At 45.9% G+C, this 22,376-nt stretch overlaps 2 protein-coding genes across 3 annotated transcripts in view; both read left to right on the plus strand.

Annotated features, from left to right (window-relative positions):
• SP1 (Sp1 transcription factor) overlaps positions 1-8,586 on the plus strand; it is a 47,217-nt gene extending 38,631 nt beyond the window's left edge. For both annotated transcript variants that reach the window (XM_030322725.1, XM_030322724.1), the window contains exons 4-6: positions 549-717; positions 3,532-3,731; positions 4,130-8,586. In XM_030322725.1, coding sequence (XP_030178585.1) covers positions 549-717; positions 3,532-3,731; positions 4,130-4,443 — 683 coding nt within the window. In that variant the 3' untranslated portion in view covers positions 4,444-8,586. The remainder of the gene's footprint in view (positions 1-548; positions 718-3,531; positions 3,732-4,129) is intronic.
• Positions 8,587-13,759: 5,173 nt separating this feature from the next.
• On the plus strand, positions 13,760-21,180 carry AMHR2 (anti-Mullerian hormone receptor type 2). The gene is given in 11 exon segments (XM_030322726.1): positions 13,760-15,815; positions 16,068-16,259; positions 16,526-16,603; positions 16,790-16,923; positions 17,038-17,268; positions 18,860-18,974; positions 19,119-19,291; positions 19,495-19,642; positions 19,813-19,949; positions 20,836-21,020; positions 21,022-21,180. Coding segments are annotated over 11 exon segments (1,875 nt in total). The 5' UTR covers positions 13,760-15,457; the 3' UTR covers positions 21,146-21,180.
• Positions 21,181-22,376: the final 1,196 nt, after the last annotated feature.

Below are 22,376 nucleotides of genomic sequence, written 5' to 3' on the forward strand. Positions count from 1 at the left end.
TCAGTTGATGGAGCATGCAACTCTTTTTTCTTTTTTTTTTTTCTTTACACTTACTTATTTTTGAGAGACAGAGTGAGACAGAGTGTGAGCAGAGGAGGGGCAAAGAGAGAAGGAGACACAGAATCTGAAGCAGACTCCAGGCTCTAAGCAAGTGTTCAGCACAGAGCCTGATGCGGGGATTGAACCCGCGAACTGTGAGATCATGACCTGAGCCAAAGTTGGACATTTAACCAACTGAGCCACCCAGGCACCCCTAGAGCATGCAGCTCTTTATCTCAGAGTTGTAAGTTCGAGCCCCACATTGGGTATAGAGATTACTTAAAATATTTTTAAAAAATTAAATGACGTTGATCATGTTTTTATATATTTGCTAGCTCTTTGTATTTTCAATGATGGTTTTTGAGATTTCAAGAATGGATGGCAATATTAGTAAATGTGGCTTCAAAGCTTTGAAGAAATGGTGCTGTAAATGTAAAGTATCACTGAAATAACTGCAACTTGATGACCTCCCTTACTTCACCTTAACCCTTTTGCTCTCTTAATTTCAGGTGATCATGGAGCTCAGCTTGGCCTCCACGGAGCTGGTGGTGATGGAATACATGATGACACAGCAGGTGGAGAAGAAGGAGAAAACAGCCCAGATCCCCAACCCCAGGCTGGTCGGAGGACCCGGCGTGAAGCATGCACCTGCCCCTATTGTAAAGATAGTGAAGGAAGGTAAGTTGACCCAGCCAGTGTCTTAAGGGTATAAAGGAGAAAAATGAATGGATTTGGAGGTAAGCAGAGGAGGGTTAATTTTTTAACATTTAAGACTTGGCAGTGTTGCAGAGGAACCAGAGATAGAGAGTACAATACATTTGATTGGGTTATATTATAGGATTTTAGTTCCAGCTCTGAGCCTTTCATCTACTCTAAGACCTGGGGCCTTAATAGGTGCCTGCTTTCTCCAGAGATAAGGTAATCAGATGCAGCCAACTGGTCTGATGATTGTTACCATATGTCTGTTTTGAGATGGTTTTTTTTTTTTTTAATTTTTTTTTTCAACGTTTATTTATTTTTGGGACAGAGAGAGACAGAGCATGAACGGGGGAGGGGCAGAGAGAGAGGGAGACACAGAATCGGAAACAGGCTCCAGGCTCTGAGCCATCAGCCCAGAGCCTGACGCGGGGCTCGAACTCACGGACCGCGAGATCGTGACCTGGCTGAAGTCGGACGCTTAACCGACTGCGCCACCCAGGCGCCCCATGTTTTGAGATGGTTTTAACAAAGTTGCTTGTAAAATAGTCTTGCAAAGAAAAAGAAACATACCTACTGTAATGATTTTTTTATAGTGGCTATGTGAGAGTCATAAGGGTTTTCTGAGTCTTCTTTTTCTTCAAAACAGACAAAAAATACTACTCCAGTTAGAAAATTCTTCCAGGGGCTCCTGGATGGTTCAGTCGGTTAAGCTTCTGACCTCGGCTCAGGTCATGATCTCACAGCTTGTGAGTTCGAGTCCTGCATCGGGTTCTGTCCTGACAGCTCAGAGCCTGGTGCCTGCTTCAGATTCACTGTCTCCCTCTCTCTGCCCCTCCGCGCTCACACTCTGTCTCTCTCTCTCAAGAATAAATAAAAACATTAAAAAAAATTTTTTTTTTTAAAAAGAAAAGAAAATTCTTCCATCATGAAACCTAATATGTCCTGCAGAGCAAAGTTCTGACAAATTTTTCTCATTAGTAGAATATTCTATTTTATTCAGTATTATTTCTGGAGAGTACCAAGTTCTATTCTTTTTCTACAATTCATTGCTTTTGAAAGAAAATAGAAAGTCATATAGATTTTTTAATGCCTTAAAAAATCTTAACACCTTAAAAATCTGTTAAGCTTAGGTCTCAAAAATAAATACAAAAATGGGCACCTTGAGTGGCTCAGTCGGTTAGGTGTCCAACTTTGGCTCATTCGTGATCTCATGGTTTGTGGGTTCGAGCCCCTCATGGGGCTGTCTGCTATCAGCACGGAGCCTGCTTCAGATCCTCCATCCCCTGCCCTGCTCCTCCCCTGTGTGGTGCAAGCTCGCGCGCTCTCTCTTTCTCTCTCAAACATTTAAAATAATAAATAAATACAAAAATGAGAAAAGCACCAAAACCAAAAATAATTTGAGTTCTTTGTAGGTTAACCATATGTTACAGGAAAAACCTGCATCAAAAGCACACTGAGGGTGCCTGGATGGCTCAGTCAGTGCAGTGTGTGACTCTTGATCTTGGGATTCTAAGTTCAAGCCCCACATTGGGTGTAGAGATTTCTTAAAAATAATAAAATCTTTAGAAGAAAAAAATAAGCACTGAGTACAGTAGTTTCCTTCTAACAAAGCTTAAAGTGGATTTAAATTTTTGAAGTAAGTTCTCTGATTTCTACCTACATGTGATTTCATTTCCGTTATGGTTTTTTCCCCTCTGCTAATATGTGCTGTTAAAACCAAGAAAAGTCCCTCCTGGAAATCTCCCCAATGCCCACTAATGGATCACACATGGAACAAATTGGTTTGGCAAAAACATTTCAGAACTGATTGCTGAGAGAAGCTTAGGAACTGCTTCATATTGGGTGTGTGGGTGTGTGTATATGTATGTATGTATGTATATACATATATATATGCATACATGTATATATATGTGTATATATATATGTATATATGTTATGCATTTTTTAAAATATACCTTGAATTAGTTAGGATTTTTTTCCCCCTGTTTTAACTTTTATACAGCCCATCTTTCTCTCCCACTGAAGTCCCTGATAGTGCTCTAGCTTTCCAGCTTTTAATATTTACCATTTGGCTCTTGAGCTTTATTTTAGGAGATAAGTTTATAGTTGTAAACTATTATATTTTCTTTAAAGTTTTCCACTAGGTGCTTTGCTCCTTAAGTAAGTTCCCAGCCAAAAATATCACCATGTTCACAGTAGTTCCCATGGAAAATGCTTGTATTGAGACTTAAACTTCCTGAAAAATACAGGAAAATGCCTTACAGACTTTCCAAGTCACCCACAAACATCAAACATCAAAACTGATTAAGGAATAAAAAACAGGGAAGAGTAAATATCCAGTAGAAAGGAAACTTAAAACTTGAATTTTGAGTATTAAGACTCAGAATCAACCAAAGGTTTTTCCTTTGATACTAAAGAGAAGCCTTTTTTTTTCCTTTTTTCTTTTTAAGTTTTTTTATTTTGAGAGAGCGTGCATAAGTAGGGGAGGGGCAGAGAGAGGGAGAGAATCCCAAGGAGGCTCTGTCCTGACAGTGCACAGGGCTAAATCCCACAAACCATGAAATCATGACTTGGGACTCGAACTCACAAAACCATGAGAGTATGACCTGAGTCGAAACCAAGAATCAGACACTTAACCGACTGGGTACTTAACCCAGGCGTCCCAAAAAACCTTTTTTTAAAATAAAAATTTGGGTTAGTTTTTGAGGGCGTCAGGTAATAACCTGTTGACACTGGGAGTCTTTAATTTTTCTCTCTGGAATGCATGATGAATAGTTGTGTTCTTATTTTCAGGGGCTCTGGGGATCCTGGCAAAAAGAAACAGCACATTTGCCACATCCAAGGCTGTGGGAAAGTATATGGCAAGACCTCACACCTACGGGCACACTTGCGCTGGCATACAGGCGAGAGGCCATTCATGTGTACTTGGTCATACTGTGGGAAGCGCTTTACACGTTCAGATGAGCTACAGAGACACAAACGCACACACACAGGTGAGTAGGAGCCCAGAGAAATAGTAATAGATCAGAATAGAAAGACACAAAATATATCTATGAAATAACTAAAATTTCTGAACAGCTTAGTTTGAAAGTGAATGTGTGGATCATAAATGGAATTAGAGTTAATCTGGAAAATGTTTAAGAAGGAAGAAGTTAGGTTTTCAGTGGGATTTTCTGCCTTATTTTTTGCTATGTTCCTTCCTTTCTGAGTACTGCTTGACCTTTACCTGTTTTTCTTCCCCTTCCCCAAAAAGATACTTAACAGATTTTTATTGTTTTTATCACCTTCTTAAGATTGCCTAATATCCTAATATAGTTTGAAAGCCATGAATTGGACAAGGTAATCCTATTTCCTAAGATGTCTGTTTCTTATCTTCTTTTCTTTTACCAAGGTGAGAAGAAATTTGCCTGCCCTGAGTGTCCCAAGCGCTTCATGAGGAGTGACCACCTGTCAAAGCATATCAAGACCCACCAGAATAAGAAAGGAGGCCCAGGTGTATCCCTGAGTGTGGGCACTTTGCCCCTGGACAGTGGGGCAGGTTCAGAAGGCAGTGGCACTGCCACCCCTTCAGCCCTTATTACCACCAATATGGTAGCCATGGAGGCCATCTGTCCAGAGGGTATTGCCCGTCTTGCCAACAGTGGCATCAACGTCATGCAGGTGGCGGATCTGCAGTCCATTAATATCAGTGGCAATGGCTTCTGAGATCAGGCACCCGGGGCCAGAGACATATGGGCCATACCCATCAACCCTGGGATGCAAGGTAGCATGGGTCCAAGAGACATGTGGGAGAGAGAGCCATGAGGCATTAAAATGCATGGTGGTGGGAAGAATTTGGGGGAGGGATACAAGAGAAGAGATGGGGTCCTGGCACCCACCTATATCATCAGTACCTCCTTGAAGTGGGAAACATTAGTGAAAATTCTGTTGGTGCCACCCTTTGATGGGCATTTGTTTGACCCCAAACAGTTTCTTATACTTCTTACCCCAGCCTCCCCTTCCTGCCTTTCCCTTCTCAGCTCCCCCATGATGGATCCCCCCCCTTTCCTAAAGCCATCATGCCTTGATAAATATATATGATCATTGAAATACTTTTTAACAAAAAAAAAAAAAAACCAGATTCTATATTATATATATATACATATATATATATATATATAAAAGATATATAGAGATGCATTTGCAGGGGTTGGCTGGGAGGAGGAAGGAGACCATTCTGTGACCAAAATACCTTGGTCATTTTTTATATTGCCTTATTTCCCTATGGCTGAGCCTTGTTGTGACACATCAAGCTTTTCTAGAGATGTTGTCTTGGCTTCCCACCAGATTAAGCATTCATATGCTCTGCTTTTAGTTTATATACACATACATAATGTTTTTCCTTTCTTAATTTTGTCTTTTTATTTGGGATCAGCTTCTTGCACTCCTTTCTTGACTCAACCTTTCTGTCTCCCTTTCTCTCACCTGATTGCTTCATATTTTGGTAATGATCCCTGGATGAGGCACTTCTGTCAACCTTTTAAGGTTCTTGGTCCCAGCAGCAGAATGGAGAGCCTTGAAGCCCAGGCTCATGCTTGAGGTAGCTGTGGAGAGAGTGTTCAAAACTACTACTGACGCAGGCACCCTCTTGGCGCTGGAGAGTCAAAGGCACCTCTTCTCATCAGCTGCTGTAAGCATCAAGAGTCAGAAGTCTTTCTGTGGAATTGTACAAGAGACCCTTTAAAGGTTATAATCTGGGATCAATTTGTATAAACTGTCAAAAGTGGTCAAATAATATGTAGGGGCTTTCAATAGGAAAATGATGCGCTCAAAAGTGGAAGTGACTCAGAGTAGTCCAGTTCAGGAATTAGTGGAGTATTTGGACTTTTGTACAGCTGTCTTCCAAAGTAGGTCTAAGCTTTGGTATGGGTTTCTGAGGTCACATTCTGAAAGGAAATGCACTTCCTCTTTTGAACATCCCTGGTAGTTTCTTTCTCATGTTATTAAGGAGCATCAGCCAATAAATCTGTTCCAGGTTTCCATTCTGCAGAGCTCCAGAGTCTGTACCCGTGGCAAGGCAGTGGTTCTTTGATCTTTTCTCTTAATTCTTCCTTGGGTGGTTCCTAAGGGAAAAGGAAGCACACGATCATGGGAACAACAGCCCAGAACAAAAAGAAATCTTGTCTTACCACTGTGGTTTATAGGAGAGATTGGGAGACACCATCCTGCTTTCTCCATGGCCTGATTCTTGAAGAGACTGATCCAAAAATTATAGCGGCAGGGAACTCTTAGTGCATTTGGCACTGAGACTTAAATGCAACCAGAGTTGTCCTCAAGGCCCAGCCATTAAAACATTGTCTCTCTTGACCTTCTGGTATCTGTCAGAGAGCTTTTCACTGTGAGGAAGTGTGGAAATGGCTGTGTGTATGTGTGTAATCTGTTAGATTGGGGATAGGTTTTCTGTTAGCCTATACTAAAAGAGACCTGCAATAAAAAATTGCCCTGATCTGATAGAAAATGAAGTGTTTGTGTATGACTGTGTGTGAGTGTGTTTTGTGCCTGTATATATCTACACACAGATGAGAAATTATATTTGAAATTGTTGGAAAATAAATCAAATTCAGCTCAAAATGCCTTTCAGGCCCATTACCTAGAAATCTGTCTTAAAACCTGGGTATGTTCCTGAGGTCATTTCTTTGCTTATGCTAAATTAGCTACAATTATGAATGGGGGATATTCTACTGCACTTTTTAAAAAGAAACTATTTTTGTGTTTGAAAGGAAACCAACATCCAGATCTATAGCAGAGTCCTAGTTTCTTTCATAAATCTTTTTACCTTGACTACAAATAGATGATGCTATGATTCTATATATTTTATATAAAATCTATCCAAATTAGTGTCTGGGTAAGCTTGTGTTGTTGTTTAACCTGAAATACAATAACTGTTAATATCCTGAACAGTAGTTCACTCCATTTGGGCCTTCCTCTCCAGACTTAAACACTCAGGAACTATTGCGAGAAACTTTCCCCAGATCAAATTCTGTTAATACTGAAGTAAAAGTCATCCATGCCCCGCCACTTATCACACACCCTTTATTCCCACTGAAAGGCAGAACTCAACCTATTATTTTATATCTGTAATCATGTATATAGGCATCTTTTGGAGGAAAAGGGCAGTATAACTCACTGGAGCGTGCAGTATTTTGCTAGAGCATTTCAAAGAATGGAATCTTCCCCAGTATGAAATTATTTGCTATAAACTAGCTTAATGATGCTGAGGACTTATAAGCGTTTAGAAGGTTATTTGGTGATGATTTTCTCTGGGATGGAATGCTGGTTTACCTTCAGTCCCCTTCATTAACCTTGTTGTAAGTGAATTCATAGTTCTTTCCACATACCCTTTTGGAGGCTCCAGATCCAGTATCTTGTTTGGCCCCCAAACTGAAGCAGCTTCTGCTCTTGTCTCCCAGTAGCAGGGAGCTGCTCAGTCTTTTCCACAGGGAGTGAGGAGCCTACATTCCTTAAGACGGGAGCTTACTGCTGAAAATCCTTTCCCTGAACTTTTTGGCCAGCAGAAATCAATGTAACTGACAGGTATATTCTCAAATACCTTTCATGAGTTGCTTTTTTATTTAAAAATGTTAAATGACCAAGCCTGTGAGGCAGGAGATGCCCAGAGGACTGGTAATATTAAAGCACTCATTCCCTTGTCCTTTCAGGTTGCCCATACACATTCATCTGTGTGTCATTTGATTGTCTCACTTTTAACCCATAGCAGTAACAACCCACACCATCTTCCTTCAGGGACCTCCCAGCTAGCACCCTGTTTGTGGGTGCTATGCAGAATGCAATTTAATGGATATTTCTCAGCCTGATTCAGAATAAATAGAACACAGAACCCTTGATCCCAGAAAATATAGACTGAAGTGTGGGGTAAAGATTATGATTGGGGGAGGGTTAGAGACAAAAGCTGTAAATTACTATGGCTGATTGATTTATTTCTACTATATACATATATATATATATATATTTTTTGCTTTTGTATATCCTATATAGGAAACTAAGCATTGTATTTTTTTAACAAATCTGAGAAAGCACTATGAACTGCAGATGTTTGACTTTCAGAATATATTTTGTATTGTTAATATCTTCACACTGTGTGAATACTGGAAGCTGCAGATCTTTGCTAGGACGCAATAAATTTATATACTTTTTGAGGGGTTCTTCTGGGGGTATTAATCAGGCCCCTGTTACACTTCGGGGGAGCCCTGGTGCTACTCGCTTAGAGTTTCATTCAATTGTAAGTACCCTGATGCCTTTTGGACCTTGGGATCAGACCAAACACGTTTTGGAGATCCCAGTACCAAGGAAATGAGGATGGTCTAGCTGCCTCAAGTGAGGGGCCCTTAGCATAGCTCTCCTTCCCCCTATTCAAAGCTGGGTAGCCTCTTAGGGTTGGGAAGAGAAATGTGAAATCTCAGAGTTTCATCTCCCTTAGAAGAGAGCCAGTAACTTAATATGCAAGGATGAAAGGTGGCAGCAGTAGTTTTGGGGAAAGGGAGGAGGATATGGCATTTCTCCAACCCCGGAAAACATTGCTTTTGAAAACTGCTGATAAAATGTGGGCAGGTTATTACTTTTGTTTGGGAGCATGTGTTCTCTCTGGTGCCTCTCTTGGCTCTCCTCCTGGGGTACAGACCTTTTCTAGGAGGATGAGCAGACCAGCTTTGAGGTTGACCTGTTTCTTTTCTTTGTCTGCCTTCCCTAAACACCAGCCCCCGGGAGGACATTGAACAGCCTTAAGCTTAAATTCCTACTCCCTCTTTCCAGTTTGGCTCACTTGCCTTAGATTGAAGGCTAGGCAAGGGGGAAAAAAGGGGGTCCCTGGCTTCATTCCTCCCTTATGTCTTCTCCAGTTTGACGTCCCCAAACCCAGAAAGATTTCCTCTACCATGTTCATTTGAGAGAAATGAGTACATTGTCCTATTTTCCTCTTTCCTTATTGTCAGACATCCCCAGTCTTCTTTGTCCCTGCTAAGTGAGAAGAGGTGTGGTGATCTGTCCCTCAACTCCCTTCAGTATCAAAAAACATAACAAATGGGGTTAAGCTGGGGCTGCAGGTGGTGAGGACTCTGTTGATACCTCTCCTGGGGTGTGTGTTTTCCTCTGTCTCACCTTCAGGAATTACACTGTGCCTTCTCCACAGGGGAATGGGCTTTATCTACGCTGCCCTCCACTCTCCCAGCAACTGCTCTTGAACGTTGTGGACTAGGGCAGGCCTTCACCTTTTCCTCCCAATGACGTCCTGTACCCTCACCTGGAGTCTAGGGTACAAAGACTCTGGGGGGAAGATGGGGATAATATGCTGAGATTGACCTGAGGAGACCATCTCTACACACACCAATGGCAGCTGCCCCAGGGCCTGCTTCCTCTTCCCGGGTCTGTCATCCTCTGGGAGGGAGGGGCAGTGCTCCAGTCTCCGGTGCCTACAACAGGTTTCTCTTTCTCAACACTGGCGATAACCAGTCTCCATACCACTGTTGCCTTTTTAAATCTCTTAATATTCTCATGCTGTGTTTGTTGTTGATTCCAATCTGATTATCACCAGGGCTGTGTGGGGAAATACTTCTAAATGCGCTCTCATCTTTCTTGCTCTTTTTTTCCCCCCTGATCTTATGTATGTATGATGCTAATCTCTTGTCTTTCAGTTTCTTCCTGCTCTTTTGTATCTTCCTTTCTTGTCTCTCCCCCTACCTTTTGTCTCTGGGTGTTTTGGGGCTTTTTTTTTTTTTTTTTTTTTTTTTTTTTTTTTGCCTTTTTTGTACAAAGATTAGTTTCAATGTAGTCTGTAGCTCCTTTGTAAACCAATTAAAAAAAAGTTTTTTTAATAAAAAGCCACGTCTCTGGTGTGTTGACAGGGTGGGAATGGGGAGAAATATGGTTGTGATTTCATATACTGAACCCAACAAAGGTTTCCAGGTACACCATTGTGCTGTCGTCATACATGTTAATACAATTGCCCTACACTTAACTCCCAGGCAAACAATTTCATGACCATATCAATGTACCATGAGTACATAGAAATGTGGAGGACCAAGAGAAACGGGGCAGGCCCAACTTCTTTTTTTTGGTGTGTATAAGCTTTTTATTTTGGAATACGTTTAAATTTAAAGGAGAGTTGCAAAGATAGTGCAGAGAGATTCCATGTACTCCTTACCCAGTTTTTTTCTATTGTAAATATTCTGTGTTGTCAAATCTCAGAAACTGACACTGGTACATTCTATTAGCTAACCCCTAGGCTCTATGGGTTTCACATTTTCTCATTGATGTCCTCCTGTTCCAGAATCCATTCTGGGATGCTACATTGCCTTTAGCTGATACTCTTCCCAGGTCTCCTCTGGTCTGTGACAATTTCTTAGTCTTGTCTTATTTTTCATGATCTTGACAGTCTGGGAGTATTGGCCAAGTGTCTTGTAGAATATCCCCCAATCTGAATTTTTCTGATGTTTTGTCATTATTAGATTGAGCTTATAGGTTTTTGGAAGAAACACCACACAGGTGAAATGATGTGAAATGTCCTCATCACATCCTATCAAGGGTCATAGCCACATGACCCTACTGATGATAGTCTTCATCACTTGGTTAAGATAATGTTTGTCAGATTTCTCCACTGTTTTTCTTTCCCTATTCTTTGGAAGCAAGTCAGTAAATCTAGCCCACTCTTAATGGAGTTGGTAGGAATTAAGTTTCCCTTCCTAGTGGAAATAGTATCTATGTAGAGTATTTGGGATTCTCTGAGAAAACGGTCTTTTCTCCCCTCACTATTAATTTATATTGGTATGTACTCAATGTATATTTATTTTAGACCTGGTCTGTAATTCGGTACTATATTATTTTCATTGCTCAAACTGTCCCAGCTTTGACCATTGGGAGCTCTTTCAGGTTGGCTCTTGTGTCTCTTTGATACATCTACATCCTTTTACTTTTTTGAGCACTTTTTAAAGAACTTTCTGAAGTACAAGATGCTTCATGTTCATCTTGTATTTTCCCTGTCCTAGCCTTAGGATCAGCCATTTCTCCAAGACCCTTAGTTCTTTATTGGAGAATGGTATTTAGAAACTAAGATGTAGCCCCAACGTATTTTACATCAATTAATACCAGTCTGTGTCTAACATGATCGAATCTAGATTATGGCCCCATCTGAAACTGAAATTGAAGTTATTCTGACAGTCTTTCCACTTCCCAACAGCCTATGACTTCACTTCCCTTCCTACCTATCCAAGAATCCTTGGTCACTTGTTTATACTGTGGCTACCAGCATTCTCAGTCAATTGTGTTCATTTGACTATCTTTGCTTTGTCAGTCACTCAGCCATGGCTAAACTCAGCCATTGGATTTCCTTATGTAGCCACTAGCGATACAACATTTTAACATTTGACTTTAATGGTGCGGGGGAGAATTTTTTGGTTTTGGGCTCTTGTTTTGGTTTTGTAGCTCTAAATGGGCCTTTAATATTTGTGTCATCTATGCATTCAGTAAACATGTATTGGGCCCTTACTGTGTCCTGGGTACTAACCTAGTTTGAGGATAAAAAATGACAGGTCCTGCCATCAAGTACTTCATAGTCAGGTGAAAGAGAGACACCATTAATTGCAGGTTTCCCAATCCTGACCCCATTTTTTTAGCAGATGATTTACTTCCTATTACACGGAGATGATGAATTTCTTTACTTCCCTTTCCCTACATTTATATAGTCACTGATACTAGTTTACCTCCTTATCTTTTCTTGGGAGTGAAACAGTTTGCCTTTGCAAGGCCAGCACTGCCATTTGTGCACTCAACCTCACTTGTTTTGATGATATTTTCCCCTTTCATCTTCAGTCTCTCCTGGGTTCCCTTTTGTCACCCTGTAAGCATGTTATCTGTCCCTCTGTCCTTCTGCTTCCACTTGTGAACTTCAGATCTAGTCTCTTTTGATTGCCACAGTTAGTGCAAGTAGTTTACACTTAGTTCTTCTCTTTTATTCACCCCTCAGGCCACTTTGTTCAGCACCTATCATTTACGAAATTGTTTCTTAGAAACGTCAACGATCTGGTTGCCAGCTCCAGTGGTCTTTCAGTCCTTTGCCTCTTAGACCTTACTAAGAAGCAACCATGTGCATCTCAGAGCTCTGGTCCCTTGGAGTGTGGGGCTAATAACTCCTCGTTCTCCTTCAGCCTTTCTGACTCTTTGTCTCCTTCATAGCTACTTCTGTCCCTTAAATGCTGGTGTCCCTGTCGTGTGTCCTTTCCCTTACTCTGCCTTTCACCCCCTTAAACAAGTTGTATCCACTCTTCAGCTATCCCAAATTTTAAGCCCAACCTTTTCTCTCAACCTGGCAGACTGCTTACAGGACATTTTCATCTGGATGTCCCACAGATAACTCAAAATGAACATGTAAGACGGGGAAATAATCCTTTATATTCCCCATCCCACTTAACAGTGTTACTACCCCTTGATCATTTATACTTGAAACCTCAGAATCATCTTTCAATTCTCTTTCAAATACCAACATTCATTTGATTACCAATCCTGTCAATATTACCAATACAGTGTATCTCAACTTTATCTCTTTTTATTTCCACTGTTCTAGTACTCACCTTGGCTAGTGCTCAGGTCTCATAACTGATCTCCCTGCTTCTAGTCTCCCCGAGCCAATCATCCATCTTCCGCACTGCCACCAAATCCCTCCCTAAAATTTTTTGCTTTTAGGAGAAGTCTAGTCTCCTTGATAGAAACTTGAAAACCTTTCCAATCTAGGGTGCTTTTCTTCTTCATATCTCATACCCCTTTCTCCTGCTTACTCTCCCTGCCCCCAACACACACCCTCTAGGTACTTTTCTTCCCTTGTCTGCCCTGGACAGAATTAACTTATTTGATCTTTCTCCTTATATAGCTCCTTGCCCATACCCCTAGTCTGACACGTAATTTTCTGGTTGCTTGTTGATGTATCTTCTTGCCTTTCTAGACTCTGAGATCCTGGAGGGCAGGAATCACACATCTCTTTGTAGACCCAGCACCTAGTGAAATTCCTTTGTAAGACTGAGACCTAAGGGCACCTGGCTGGTTCAGTTGGAAGAGCACGAGACTCTTGATGTCAGGGTCGTGAGTTTGAGCCCCACCTTGGATGTAGGGATTACTTCAATTAAAAAAACAAAACAACAGAATAGATATTTCTGAGTTAAGTGAATAAACAACTCACTTTAGCCCTGTAGACATGGGGGTCACAGGTAACTTACTGGGCCACTGCAGACTTGAATCGGGATCCTGATGAAGATCTTTGTGTATGTGGAATCCAGGAAGACTTTATTTCTATACTGAGGTTCTTTCTCAGGACCTTCCTAATCCCTCAGCTCTCAGATTCTTACCCCTTCTATCACCACCTCACCTCATAAACCTGGCTGGAATGTTTCTGTCTTTGAAAAGGAGTAGTTATCCAAGGCTTTGGGTGAGGAGACTGCCTTCCTGCCTGATCCTTGCCTTGTTCCCCTCTGGAGGAGGTAGTCTCTTGAGACACTCCAGACACAAGAAGTTATTTGATCTTCAACTCCTGCCTGCCCACCTCCCCACTCCCACCCCCAGACTTATCTGATCTGGGAGCTGGTGAAGGAAGATCGCTGTAACTAAGTACAACATTCCATCTCACTGGCAGGGCCCTGCAGACTCCCAGAAGGTCGGAGGGAGGGATGGGCAGCTGTCTATCTGCCTCTGACCCTCGTCATTCCTCCAGTTGCTCTTTCACAACTACTGGAGCTTTTACTCTTTCCTTCCTTCATGCAGGGTCCTCAGGAGAAAGGCTCCAGAATCAAAGAGTTGGGGCACCTGGGTGGCTCAGTCGGGTAAGGCGTCCGACTTCAGCTCAGGTCATGATCTCGCGGTTCGTGAGTTTGAGCCCCACATTGGGCTGTCTGCTGTCAGTGCAGGGCCCGCTTTGGATCCTCTGCCTCTCTCTCTGCTACTCCCCTGCTTGTTCTCATTCTCTCTCTCTCTCTCTCTCTCTCTCTCTCTCTCTCTCTCTCTCTCAAAAATAAATAAAACATTAATAAATATATTAAAAAAAAAAAAAAAAAAGAGTTACAGCCTCATTCCTGGTCTAAGCCAGACCATTGCCAGAAAGGGTTTCTAGGCAGCCACCAGGGGGACAGAGGCTAGGAAAACAGGGAACCGGTCCCCTCTGACTCTAATTCTCATGGGAGCCAACTGCTCACAGATGTGGAAATGATTACCTATTACTGTAATGTCTTACTCTGGGGAAGAGTCTGGTGGAGCTGGACTCCTGTCTCCTATTGCACCACAAACCATAGACTTCTTCCATCTCCATGCTGACGTTCCCACTGTATACCCTGTGCTCTCCCTTCACGTTTTACAGTCTCTGCAGTTTAGTAGATACAGGAAATGTGATACTAGTCCTCAGAGGAGGCTGGCCCTTTTTGCCCCCAGGAAGCATCCTGAGTTTCTCCTATGTCTGCTGACCTCTGGTGGCGATAGTTTGAACTGGACCCTCCTTGTCTAGTTAGTGCCTGCTGGCAGGTAATGAATGGTGTACATTCTCTCAGCCATCCAAATTCAAATATTCAAACACTGTATCAAATGGAAATATTTTTTACTGCTGAATTTTTTGTTTTCAGGCCTCATGACATAATGTAAAGAACAGAGCCTGGGCTTTGGAATCAGACTTACCTAGGTTCAGGTCCTAGCTCTATTTCCTAGCAGAGTGACCTTGGGCAAGTTACCTAAGCTTAGCTTTCTTACCTGTAAAGTGAAAATAATAATAAATAGCTCAATGGGAAAATGAGATGATTGTAAAATGCATAGCCCTAGCTGTGCCATAGCACATAGGTGCTCAATAAAAGTTTGTTACCTTCTCAATAATAGTGATTTTGTTCAGTGTATGACTCCATATGATTTTAAAATTTTTGGTAACATAAAATTTACCATTATTCCCATTTTTCAATGTGACTTTTTTAAACTCTGAGAAGTTTTATATAACTGCTTTCTGATTCTTGAGTTTGGAAACTGAGGTCAACTTTAGTATGGTCTGTGAAGCCTGCCTCTGCCCAGAGAGCTACAGATCCGAGCCCTGAAAATAAGGGTTAGAGAGATCTTGGGCACAGCCAAATGGCTCAGTTGACCTCACTCTGGTTTCCAGCCTAAGAAGGACTGACAGGATCCAGCACTTTCTTCCAGGGTCAGCAAAGGGCAGAGGTCTGAAGTCAGGCATCACAGGGTTCTCAGCTGGGCCTCCAAGACCCCCTCCTCCCACTTTGCAGAGAAAAGAGGAGGCGGCTGCAGAGAAGAGGATATGTGATTGCTTCTCTGCTCCTCCCTCTCCCTGCTTTTCCCTACACCCATCCTCTCCCCCACAGCAGCCATCTCCCCCGCAGCAACTGGAAAGAGGGAGGGGGGCGGAGTTGGGGACTGAGGGATCAGAAGACCCACAGCGTCCTGTATCTGAACGAAGCTCTTGCCGGGGGCAGCTGTGCTGGTTCATGCTCCCCTCTCCATGCTGCTTGCCTCCTCCAGCATGATGCTGGGGACTCTGGGTCTTTGGGTACTCCTCCCCATAGCTGTGCAAGGTAAGTGTCTACAGGGTGGGGCAGGGCCTTTCCACTCGCCCATTGAGGGAAAGCGGGACTTGAAGCAGCAGCCATCCCTTTGGAAGAATCAGTGGGGTGGGTGAGTGAGGGCAAAAGGTACAGCCATGTGTCCCCATGGTGGGGTCAGGTTCCAGGCCTCTGCTGACCTGTTTCCTCCTGTGGCTTTACCATGCTGGCCCTGGGATATGAAACATGTTCTGTCCCTCCTTTTGGCTGCTGCTTTTGCCCCTGCGTTCACTCGCATCTTGAACCCTCCCCTCTCCCCACCCTGGGCCACAGCACCCCCAAGCAGGCGGACCTGTGTGTTCTTTGAGGCCCCTGGAGTGCGGGGAAGCACAAAGACACTGGGGAAGCTGCTAGATGCAGGACCAGGGCCCCCCAGGGTTATCCGCTGCCTCTACAGCCGCTGCTGTTTTGGGATCTGGAACCTGACCCAACACCAGGCACAGGTGGAGATGCAAGGTGAATGGCAAAGTATATAGCAGATGATAGCTATGGTGGGAGACAGGCACATCCTGGGGTGGGGGGTTATAGCAGTGGGAGAGAAGGAGAAATGGAATGTGTGGAGGGAAAGAAAAGCCCATATGAGATGGAGGGGATGTCTTTGATAGAGGACGGGGTTACCCTCTCTGTTCCTAGACTCCATTATGCTCGCTCGCCCTCTCTCTCTCTCTCTTTCTCCCTTTCTCCCCTCTTGTAATTCCACCCCATCAGGATGCCGAGACAGTGATGAGCCAGACTGTGAGGCCTCCCACTGTGAGCTGAGCCCCCGAGCCCACCCTGGCCCCAGGTCCACTCTCTTCACCTGCTCCTGTGGCACTGACTTCTGCAATGCCAATTATAGCCATCTGCCTCCTCCAGGGAGCCCTGGGACTCCTGGCTCCCAGGGTCCCCAAGCTGTCCCAGGTAGCCCCTCAGGGTGCTGCGGCCTGGTGGGGGCTGGGGCCCAGGTTAGGATGAGAGGTAGAACCAGGGCCAGTTCTCACCCTACCCCCATCCTAAGTTTTCCTCCTCCTGGCCTTGAGAAGTTGGTTGCCCTGGTGACTGGGAGATAAGGGGCTTGTGACCAAGGTGGGGGTGGATCCAGAAGCAAGTTCTCTGAGGAGGGTGAGAGGAACAGAGCAGATTTGGGACAGGGCTCATCTAGGCTGCATTCTTGCCTTAATGTCCAGGCGAGTCCATCTGGATGGTGCTGGTGCTGCTGGGGCTATTCCTCCTCCTCCTGCTGCTGCTGGGCAGCATCATCTTGGGTACTAATCTACCCCATTCCTCCCTTGTGACCCCAAGTCACTGCCCCAAAGCTCTGACCCCTCTCCACGTTCCCCTGACCCCATGGTTCTGAGATCTCTACACCCTGAGCCCATTACCTCCCACAAAACCCCCTTCCCAGTCTCCATGACTGTGCACCCTGACACAAGGGCTTTTTTCTGCCCCAGCCCTGCTACGGCGAAAGGCCTACAGAGTCCAAGGTGGCCCAGAGCCAGAGCCAGAGCCAGAGCCAGGCTCAGGCAGGGACTGGAGTGCTGAGCTGCCCGAGCTGCCTGAGCTGCCCGAGCTGTGTTTCTCCCAGGTGCCCGGGGAGGGGTGGGGGAGGGTCCTCCAGTCACCCCCAGAAGGTGGTCTGGGGAGGAAGCCTGGCCCTGCCGCTAGCTGAGACCCACCCCCAGCACCGTGTCCCCACCAGGTAATCTGGGAAGGAGGTCACACAGTGGTGTGGGCTGGGCAGCTGCAAGGCAAGCTGGTAGCCATCAAGGCCTTCTCCCTGAGGGCCGTGGCCCAGTTCCAAGCTGAGAGAGCACTATACGAACTGCCAAGCCTACAGCACGACCACATTGTCCGCTTTATCACCGCCAGCAGAGGGGGCCCTGGGCCCTTGCCCTGTGGGCCCCTGCTGGTACTGGAGCTGCACCCAAAGGTGAGGACCGAGGGACATCTCTATGTGTTTGCATGTGTGTGTATGTGGGTGCATGGCTGGATGGCAGCGGGGCCCTGCTCGTGCTTATTCTTCTTCAGACTTCTTCTTCTCCACATTAAAAATGTTTTTTTGGTTTTTTTCTTGGTTTTTTTATTACACAAGCAATACTTGCTAATGTTTTTAACTCATAAAATACAAAGAAGAGGAGATTTCAAAACGATCATATTCCCATCCTTAAAGAAAACCATTGTTAAAGAAATATCTCAAGGCACGGCCCTCCAAACTCCTTTATATATTCATTCAACAAATATGTATGAACTATATGTCACACCTCCTGTGCTAAGACATCTTAGTCCCTGCCTTTGTAGACTTTATTTTATTTTATTATGTTTTAAGCTGTTTAAATGTGTATTTATTTATATTAAGAGAAAGAGAGAGCATGAGCAGGGGAGGAACAGAGAGAGGGAGAGAGTGAGAATCCCAAGCAGCCTCTGGTACCATCAGCCCGGAACCAATGTGGGGCTTGAACTCATGAACCATGAGACCATGGCCTGAGCGGAAATCAAGAGTCAGGGGCTTAACTGACTGAGCCACCCAGGTGCCCCTGGCTTTGTAGATTTTAGAGAGTAGTGGGGGAGACAGAGTGGGTCAGGTAAACACAAAACTGAGTTTTGTCAAGCGCGTTACGTGCTGAGAGAGGGGGTACTGTGAGAGAAGAATAAGAGATGTGACTCGAGGGGAGGGTCACGGACGGGAAAGAGGAAGAGGAAGAGGCAGGCAAGGATCAGACCCGGCCTGGCCCTGTGGGCCTGCTAAGGACTTGGGACTTTATTAGCACCTGCAGTCCTCGATCTCTGACATCTTGAATTCTGGGAAGTCCCCTCTTTGTGCCTTAATGCCCAGCTCAAAAATCTCTGCTTTCTTGGTATTGTTTGTTTGTTTGACTTCCCTGGCACACTGATGGCACTTGGTAATGTTTGTTGAATGAGGGATGCTGTGACTCCTTTGCCTCCCAATTTCCACCTGCCCCCCACCTGCTGCTCTTCTGCCCAACAGCTGTCCCCATCGGCTGGCTATCCTATACAGGCCTGACACTTCAGGCCAGGAGGTTCACAAAAGGTACCAGTACCTAGTTTGCCTTGCCTCTTCTGTTTCTGTTTTTGTCTCAAGTCCCCAGGCAGTAGAAGGTGGTTACTAGTGAGCGACCCTAGAGTGAGACCGCTTGGGTTCAAGCTCTGGTTGTCTCTCACCAGGTGACTTCCAGCAAGTTTACCTAGCTCTCTTTCAAGCTCCTCATTGGTGAAACGTGAATCACAGGAGCACACACCTCCTAGGGTTGTTGTGAGGATTACGGGAGGGCTGACACATCGTAAGAGCTCAGACATTTGAAGTAGGGTTACTGTTTTTCCAGTCAATCTGACTGATGCACATTCTCACTCCTCCACCGCCTCTTGTCTCAGCCTGGATGGATCAGTGTGTCAGTCTGCTGGGGGAGGCAGGGGGATGTCTGTCAATTGATCTCTGCTCCCTGGGGTAGATCAGCCACCTCCAGCTTATCATGTGTCTTCCTCTTCTCTCTGCTTCTCCCTAGGGCTCCCTGTGCCACTACTTGACCCAGCACACCAGTGACTGGGGAAGTTCCATGCGGATGGCGCTGTCCCTGGCACGGGGCCTGGCATTTCTCCATGAGGAGCGCTGGCAGGATGGTGGGTGAACTGGGAGTAGGAAGCCATGGGAATCAGGAGCCACACTGCTATGTTTCTGATTCTCCCTTAGCTAGAGATGGGAAGAACTAGGGTCAAGAGAAAGGAAGAAGATCCATACCCCTTCAACCTTGGCTTCTACCACAGGCCAATACAAACCAGGTATCGCCCACCGAGATCTGAGCAGCCAGAATGTGCTCATTCGGGAGGATGGGTCGTGTGCCATTGGAGACCTGGGCCTTGCCTTGGTGCTCCCTGGCCTCACCCAGCCTCCCACCTGGGCCCCAACTCAACCCCGAGGCCCAGCTGCCATCATGGAGGTGAGTACTCTGGATAAGGGTGAGGCCCAGAGATGATGGCAGTGTTCCTGATGAAGATGTGGCCTTTGCTGTGGCAGCAATGCGGCAGTACCTGTAGAATTTGGGACATTGCTGAGTCTAGTTGGGGGGATGTCGCGTGTACCAGTGTTGCAGCGAGGCTTGCCAGTGAGATGATTCTTGGCCCTCCATGCCTTTCCCTCTAGGCTGGCACCCAGAGGTACATGGCACCAGAGCTCTTGGACAAGACTCTGGACCTACAAGACTGGGGCACGGCCCTCCGGCAAGCCGATGTTTACTCTCTGGCTCTGCTCCTATGGGAGATCTTGAGCCGCTGCCCAGATTTGTGGCCTGGTAAGGATGAGTGTGACAGTGCCCCCTCTCCCCTCCTCTCCATGTCTCACTTGCCCATTCTAGATCCACTTGCCTCCTGACGCAGGAAGCTCTGCCCTTCTCCCTCTCGGCCTTTCCACAAGGAGACACCCTAGGGCTAGCTGACACCTACCCCCTGTGCCTTTCCCCAGACAGCAGACCACCACCCTTCCAACTGGCCTATGAGGCAGAACTGGGCAGCACCCCTACCACCTGTGAGCTGTGGACCTTGGCGGTGGAGGAGAGAAGGCGCCCCTACATCCCATCCACCTGGCACTGCTTCACCACAGTAAGAGGCCACCTGCTGGTGGGCCGGGGACCTGGAGGGTGTGGGTCTGGGCTTCAAGGACTTGACTACCAGGACCAGCCCATCTGCTCCTGTCTCCTCTCAACTGCCACCACTCCTGGCTCATGTTCAGCTGGAGCTGAGCAAACTTGCCCTGTACCTCAGCTCATCCTCTTCTACCATAAGTCTCACACAGCCATTCCTGAGACAGGCACCTTCCTCTTGCTCAGACTTGCTTGGTCTGTCTCTCTTGTCTCCACCATCCGTAAGCCCTGTGTCCCAGTCCCCTCCTCCAGGAAGCCTACCTTGGCCTTGCTTCTGCCCTGAGCTCTGCTCCCAAAATGGCTCCACTCCTGGTACCCAGGAACCCAACACTCCATCCAAAAATTCCTCGCCCTGTCCTACACATCTGGGTTTCTACCATGACCCAATAAAAGCCAGCCCTGGGTATAAAGGGTTAAAATAGTGGCCAAATGGTGAAATTGCAGGGTCTGTATAAATAGTTTCCTAACAGGAAGCCCCTTTCCCTGCTACCTGGTCTGAAATTTCCACTGCACAATTATCTGTTGGGTTAAGCAGTGTTTGCCTAAGACCCTGGTTGCCTGAAAGGAAGGAGAGTAATTTCCCATCAGTGTATTAAGTCATTAACCTGAATTAGCTTCTCAGAGGAAAAGGTGGTCCCTCTGGAAGGCACCCAAAGAACCTGTCTCATAGGAAGCAAGATGCTGAGGGCTGGGTCTCATTTGGGGCCGGGGGAGGGAGGCTCCAGGGAGGGTCAGAAGAGGAGTGTTGAGAACAGGGTAGCGGTGGGCACCTTTCAACTCTGGGGCTGGTCAGGGGGCCACTCAGGATCCCGGGATTAAACTTGCCTCCCGGTCCTTCTTGCCAGGACCCTGGTGGCCTGAGAGAGCTGCTAGAGGACTGTTGGGATGCAGACCCAGAAGCACGGCTGACAGCTGAGTGTGTACAGCAGCGCCTGGCTGCCCTGGCCCGTCCTCAGGAGGCCCGCCCCTTCCCAGAGAGCTGCACCCACGACTGCCCACCTCTCTGCCCAGAAGACTGCCTCTCACCTCCTCCCCACTGCCATTCCCCCTTGTAGGCCTCCACTGAATGTCTGCTGCTTCAGCATTCAGCAAGGCCCTGGTGCCAGGAGTCCTCCTGTACCATCTCTCACCTGTAAATATGCAGTTTATGTATAACCTATGTTCATGCAAACATAAATATGGTGATCAGATGCCTGTCTGCTCTGCCTCACCACTGCCTTTCCTACTTGCCGAATGCTTGGATCCTTCTGTGGCCATCTAGTACACTGCAGTCCCGATGAGTGACTAGGGGTGGGTGTGCACAGGAAGGAGACGAAGTCAGCATTATCTCCATGTCCTGGGGCCTTCCTTCATGTGATCCTGGGGCTCCTCCTGTCTGTTGTCTTTTCTTTCTCTTCCCCAAGCCTTTATTTGGTGGGATCGCATGGCAGAGCACTGGGGAAAAAGGGGTGGATGTGATGAAATCAAATCGCTGCTCTGAAGGTGCTCAGAGAGGCACAGCTCACTTTGTGGGGCCTGCACAGGGTCCTGGGGGTGTCCTCTCCTGAGGCTTGAGTGGGAAGACCTCACAGGGCACGGGAAGCTTGGGTTTTGAATGAGTGGTTTTCCAGGAGTGGTGAGGGCAGTAGGTGTCGTGTCATGTGGTGCAGTAAGAAACCACAAGGAACCTGGGGAGCAAAAGCGCAGGGTGTGTTGTGGAGAGAGAGAGGGGAGGTTATGTGGAGATTGTAGGCAAGGCCTTGTGAGCTCTGCTGAGAAGTTCTTCCTTCATTTCTTGTGTGTGTGTGTGTGTGTGTGTGTGTGTGTGTGTGTGTGATTTCTAGTGGCTTTTCTTTCCCACCCCAGACCCCATTCACACAGGGTGCCCTTCAGGGACATGTTACAATGGGTGCCTGGTTTATAGCACTAGTTCATTTTTTTTATTTTTTTTTATATTTTTTTAATGTTTATTCATTTCCTGAGAGAGAGAGAGAGAGAGAGAGAAAGAGAGAGAGTGTGTGCGAGCAGGGGAGGGACAGAGAGAGAGGGAGACACAGAATCCGAAGCAGGCTCCAGGCTCTGAGCTGCCAGCACAGAGCCTGATGCGGGGCTCAAATGCATGAACCATGAGATCATGACCTGATCTTCTTTTTTTTTTTTTTTAAACTTTATTTAAGAAAGCTCTATACTCAGTGTGGGGCTGGAACTCACGACCTCAAGATCAAGAGTTGCATGCTCCTTCAACTAAGCCAGCCAGGAGCCCCCCTAGTTTAGTTTCTAACTACCTGAGTGCACTTGGGCAAGTTATTTTCTCTTTCTAGGCCTCAAGTTTCTCACTTGCCAAATCAGGGGGTTGGAAGCCTTCTGTTCTAACTCCAGTAGACGATTGGGACAGCTCTGACTTCAC

The sequence above is a fragment of the Lynx canadensis genome, chromosome B4, assembly GCF_007474595.2.
Source record: "Lynx canadensis isolate LIC74 chromosome B4, mLynCan4.pri.v2, whole genome shotgun sequence".
NCBI classification, from domain to species: Eukaryota; Metazoa; Chordata; class Mammalia; order Carnivora; family Felidae; genus Lynx; species Lynx canadensis.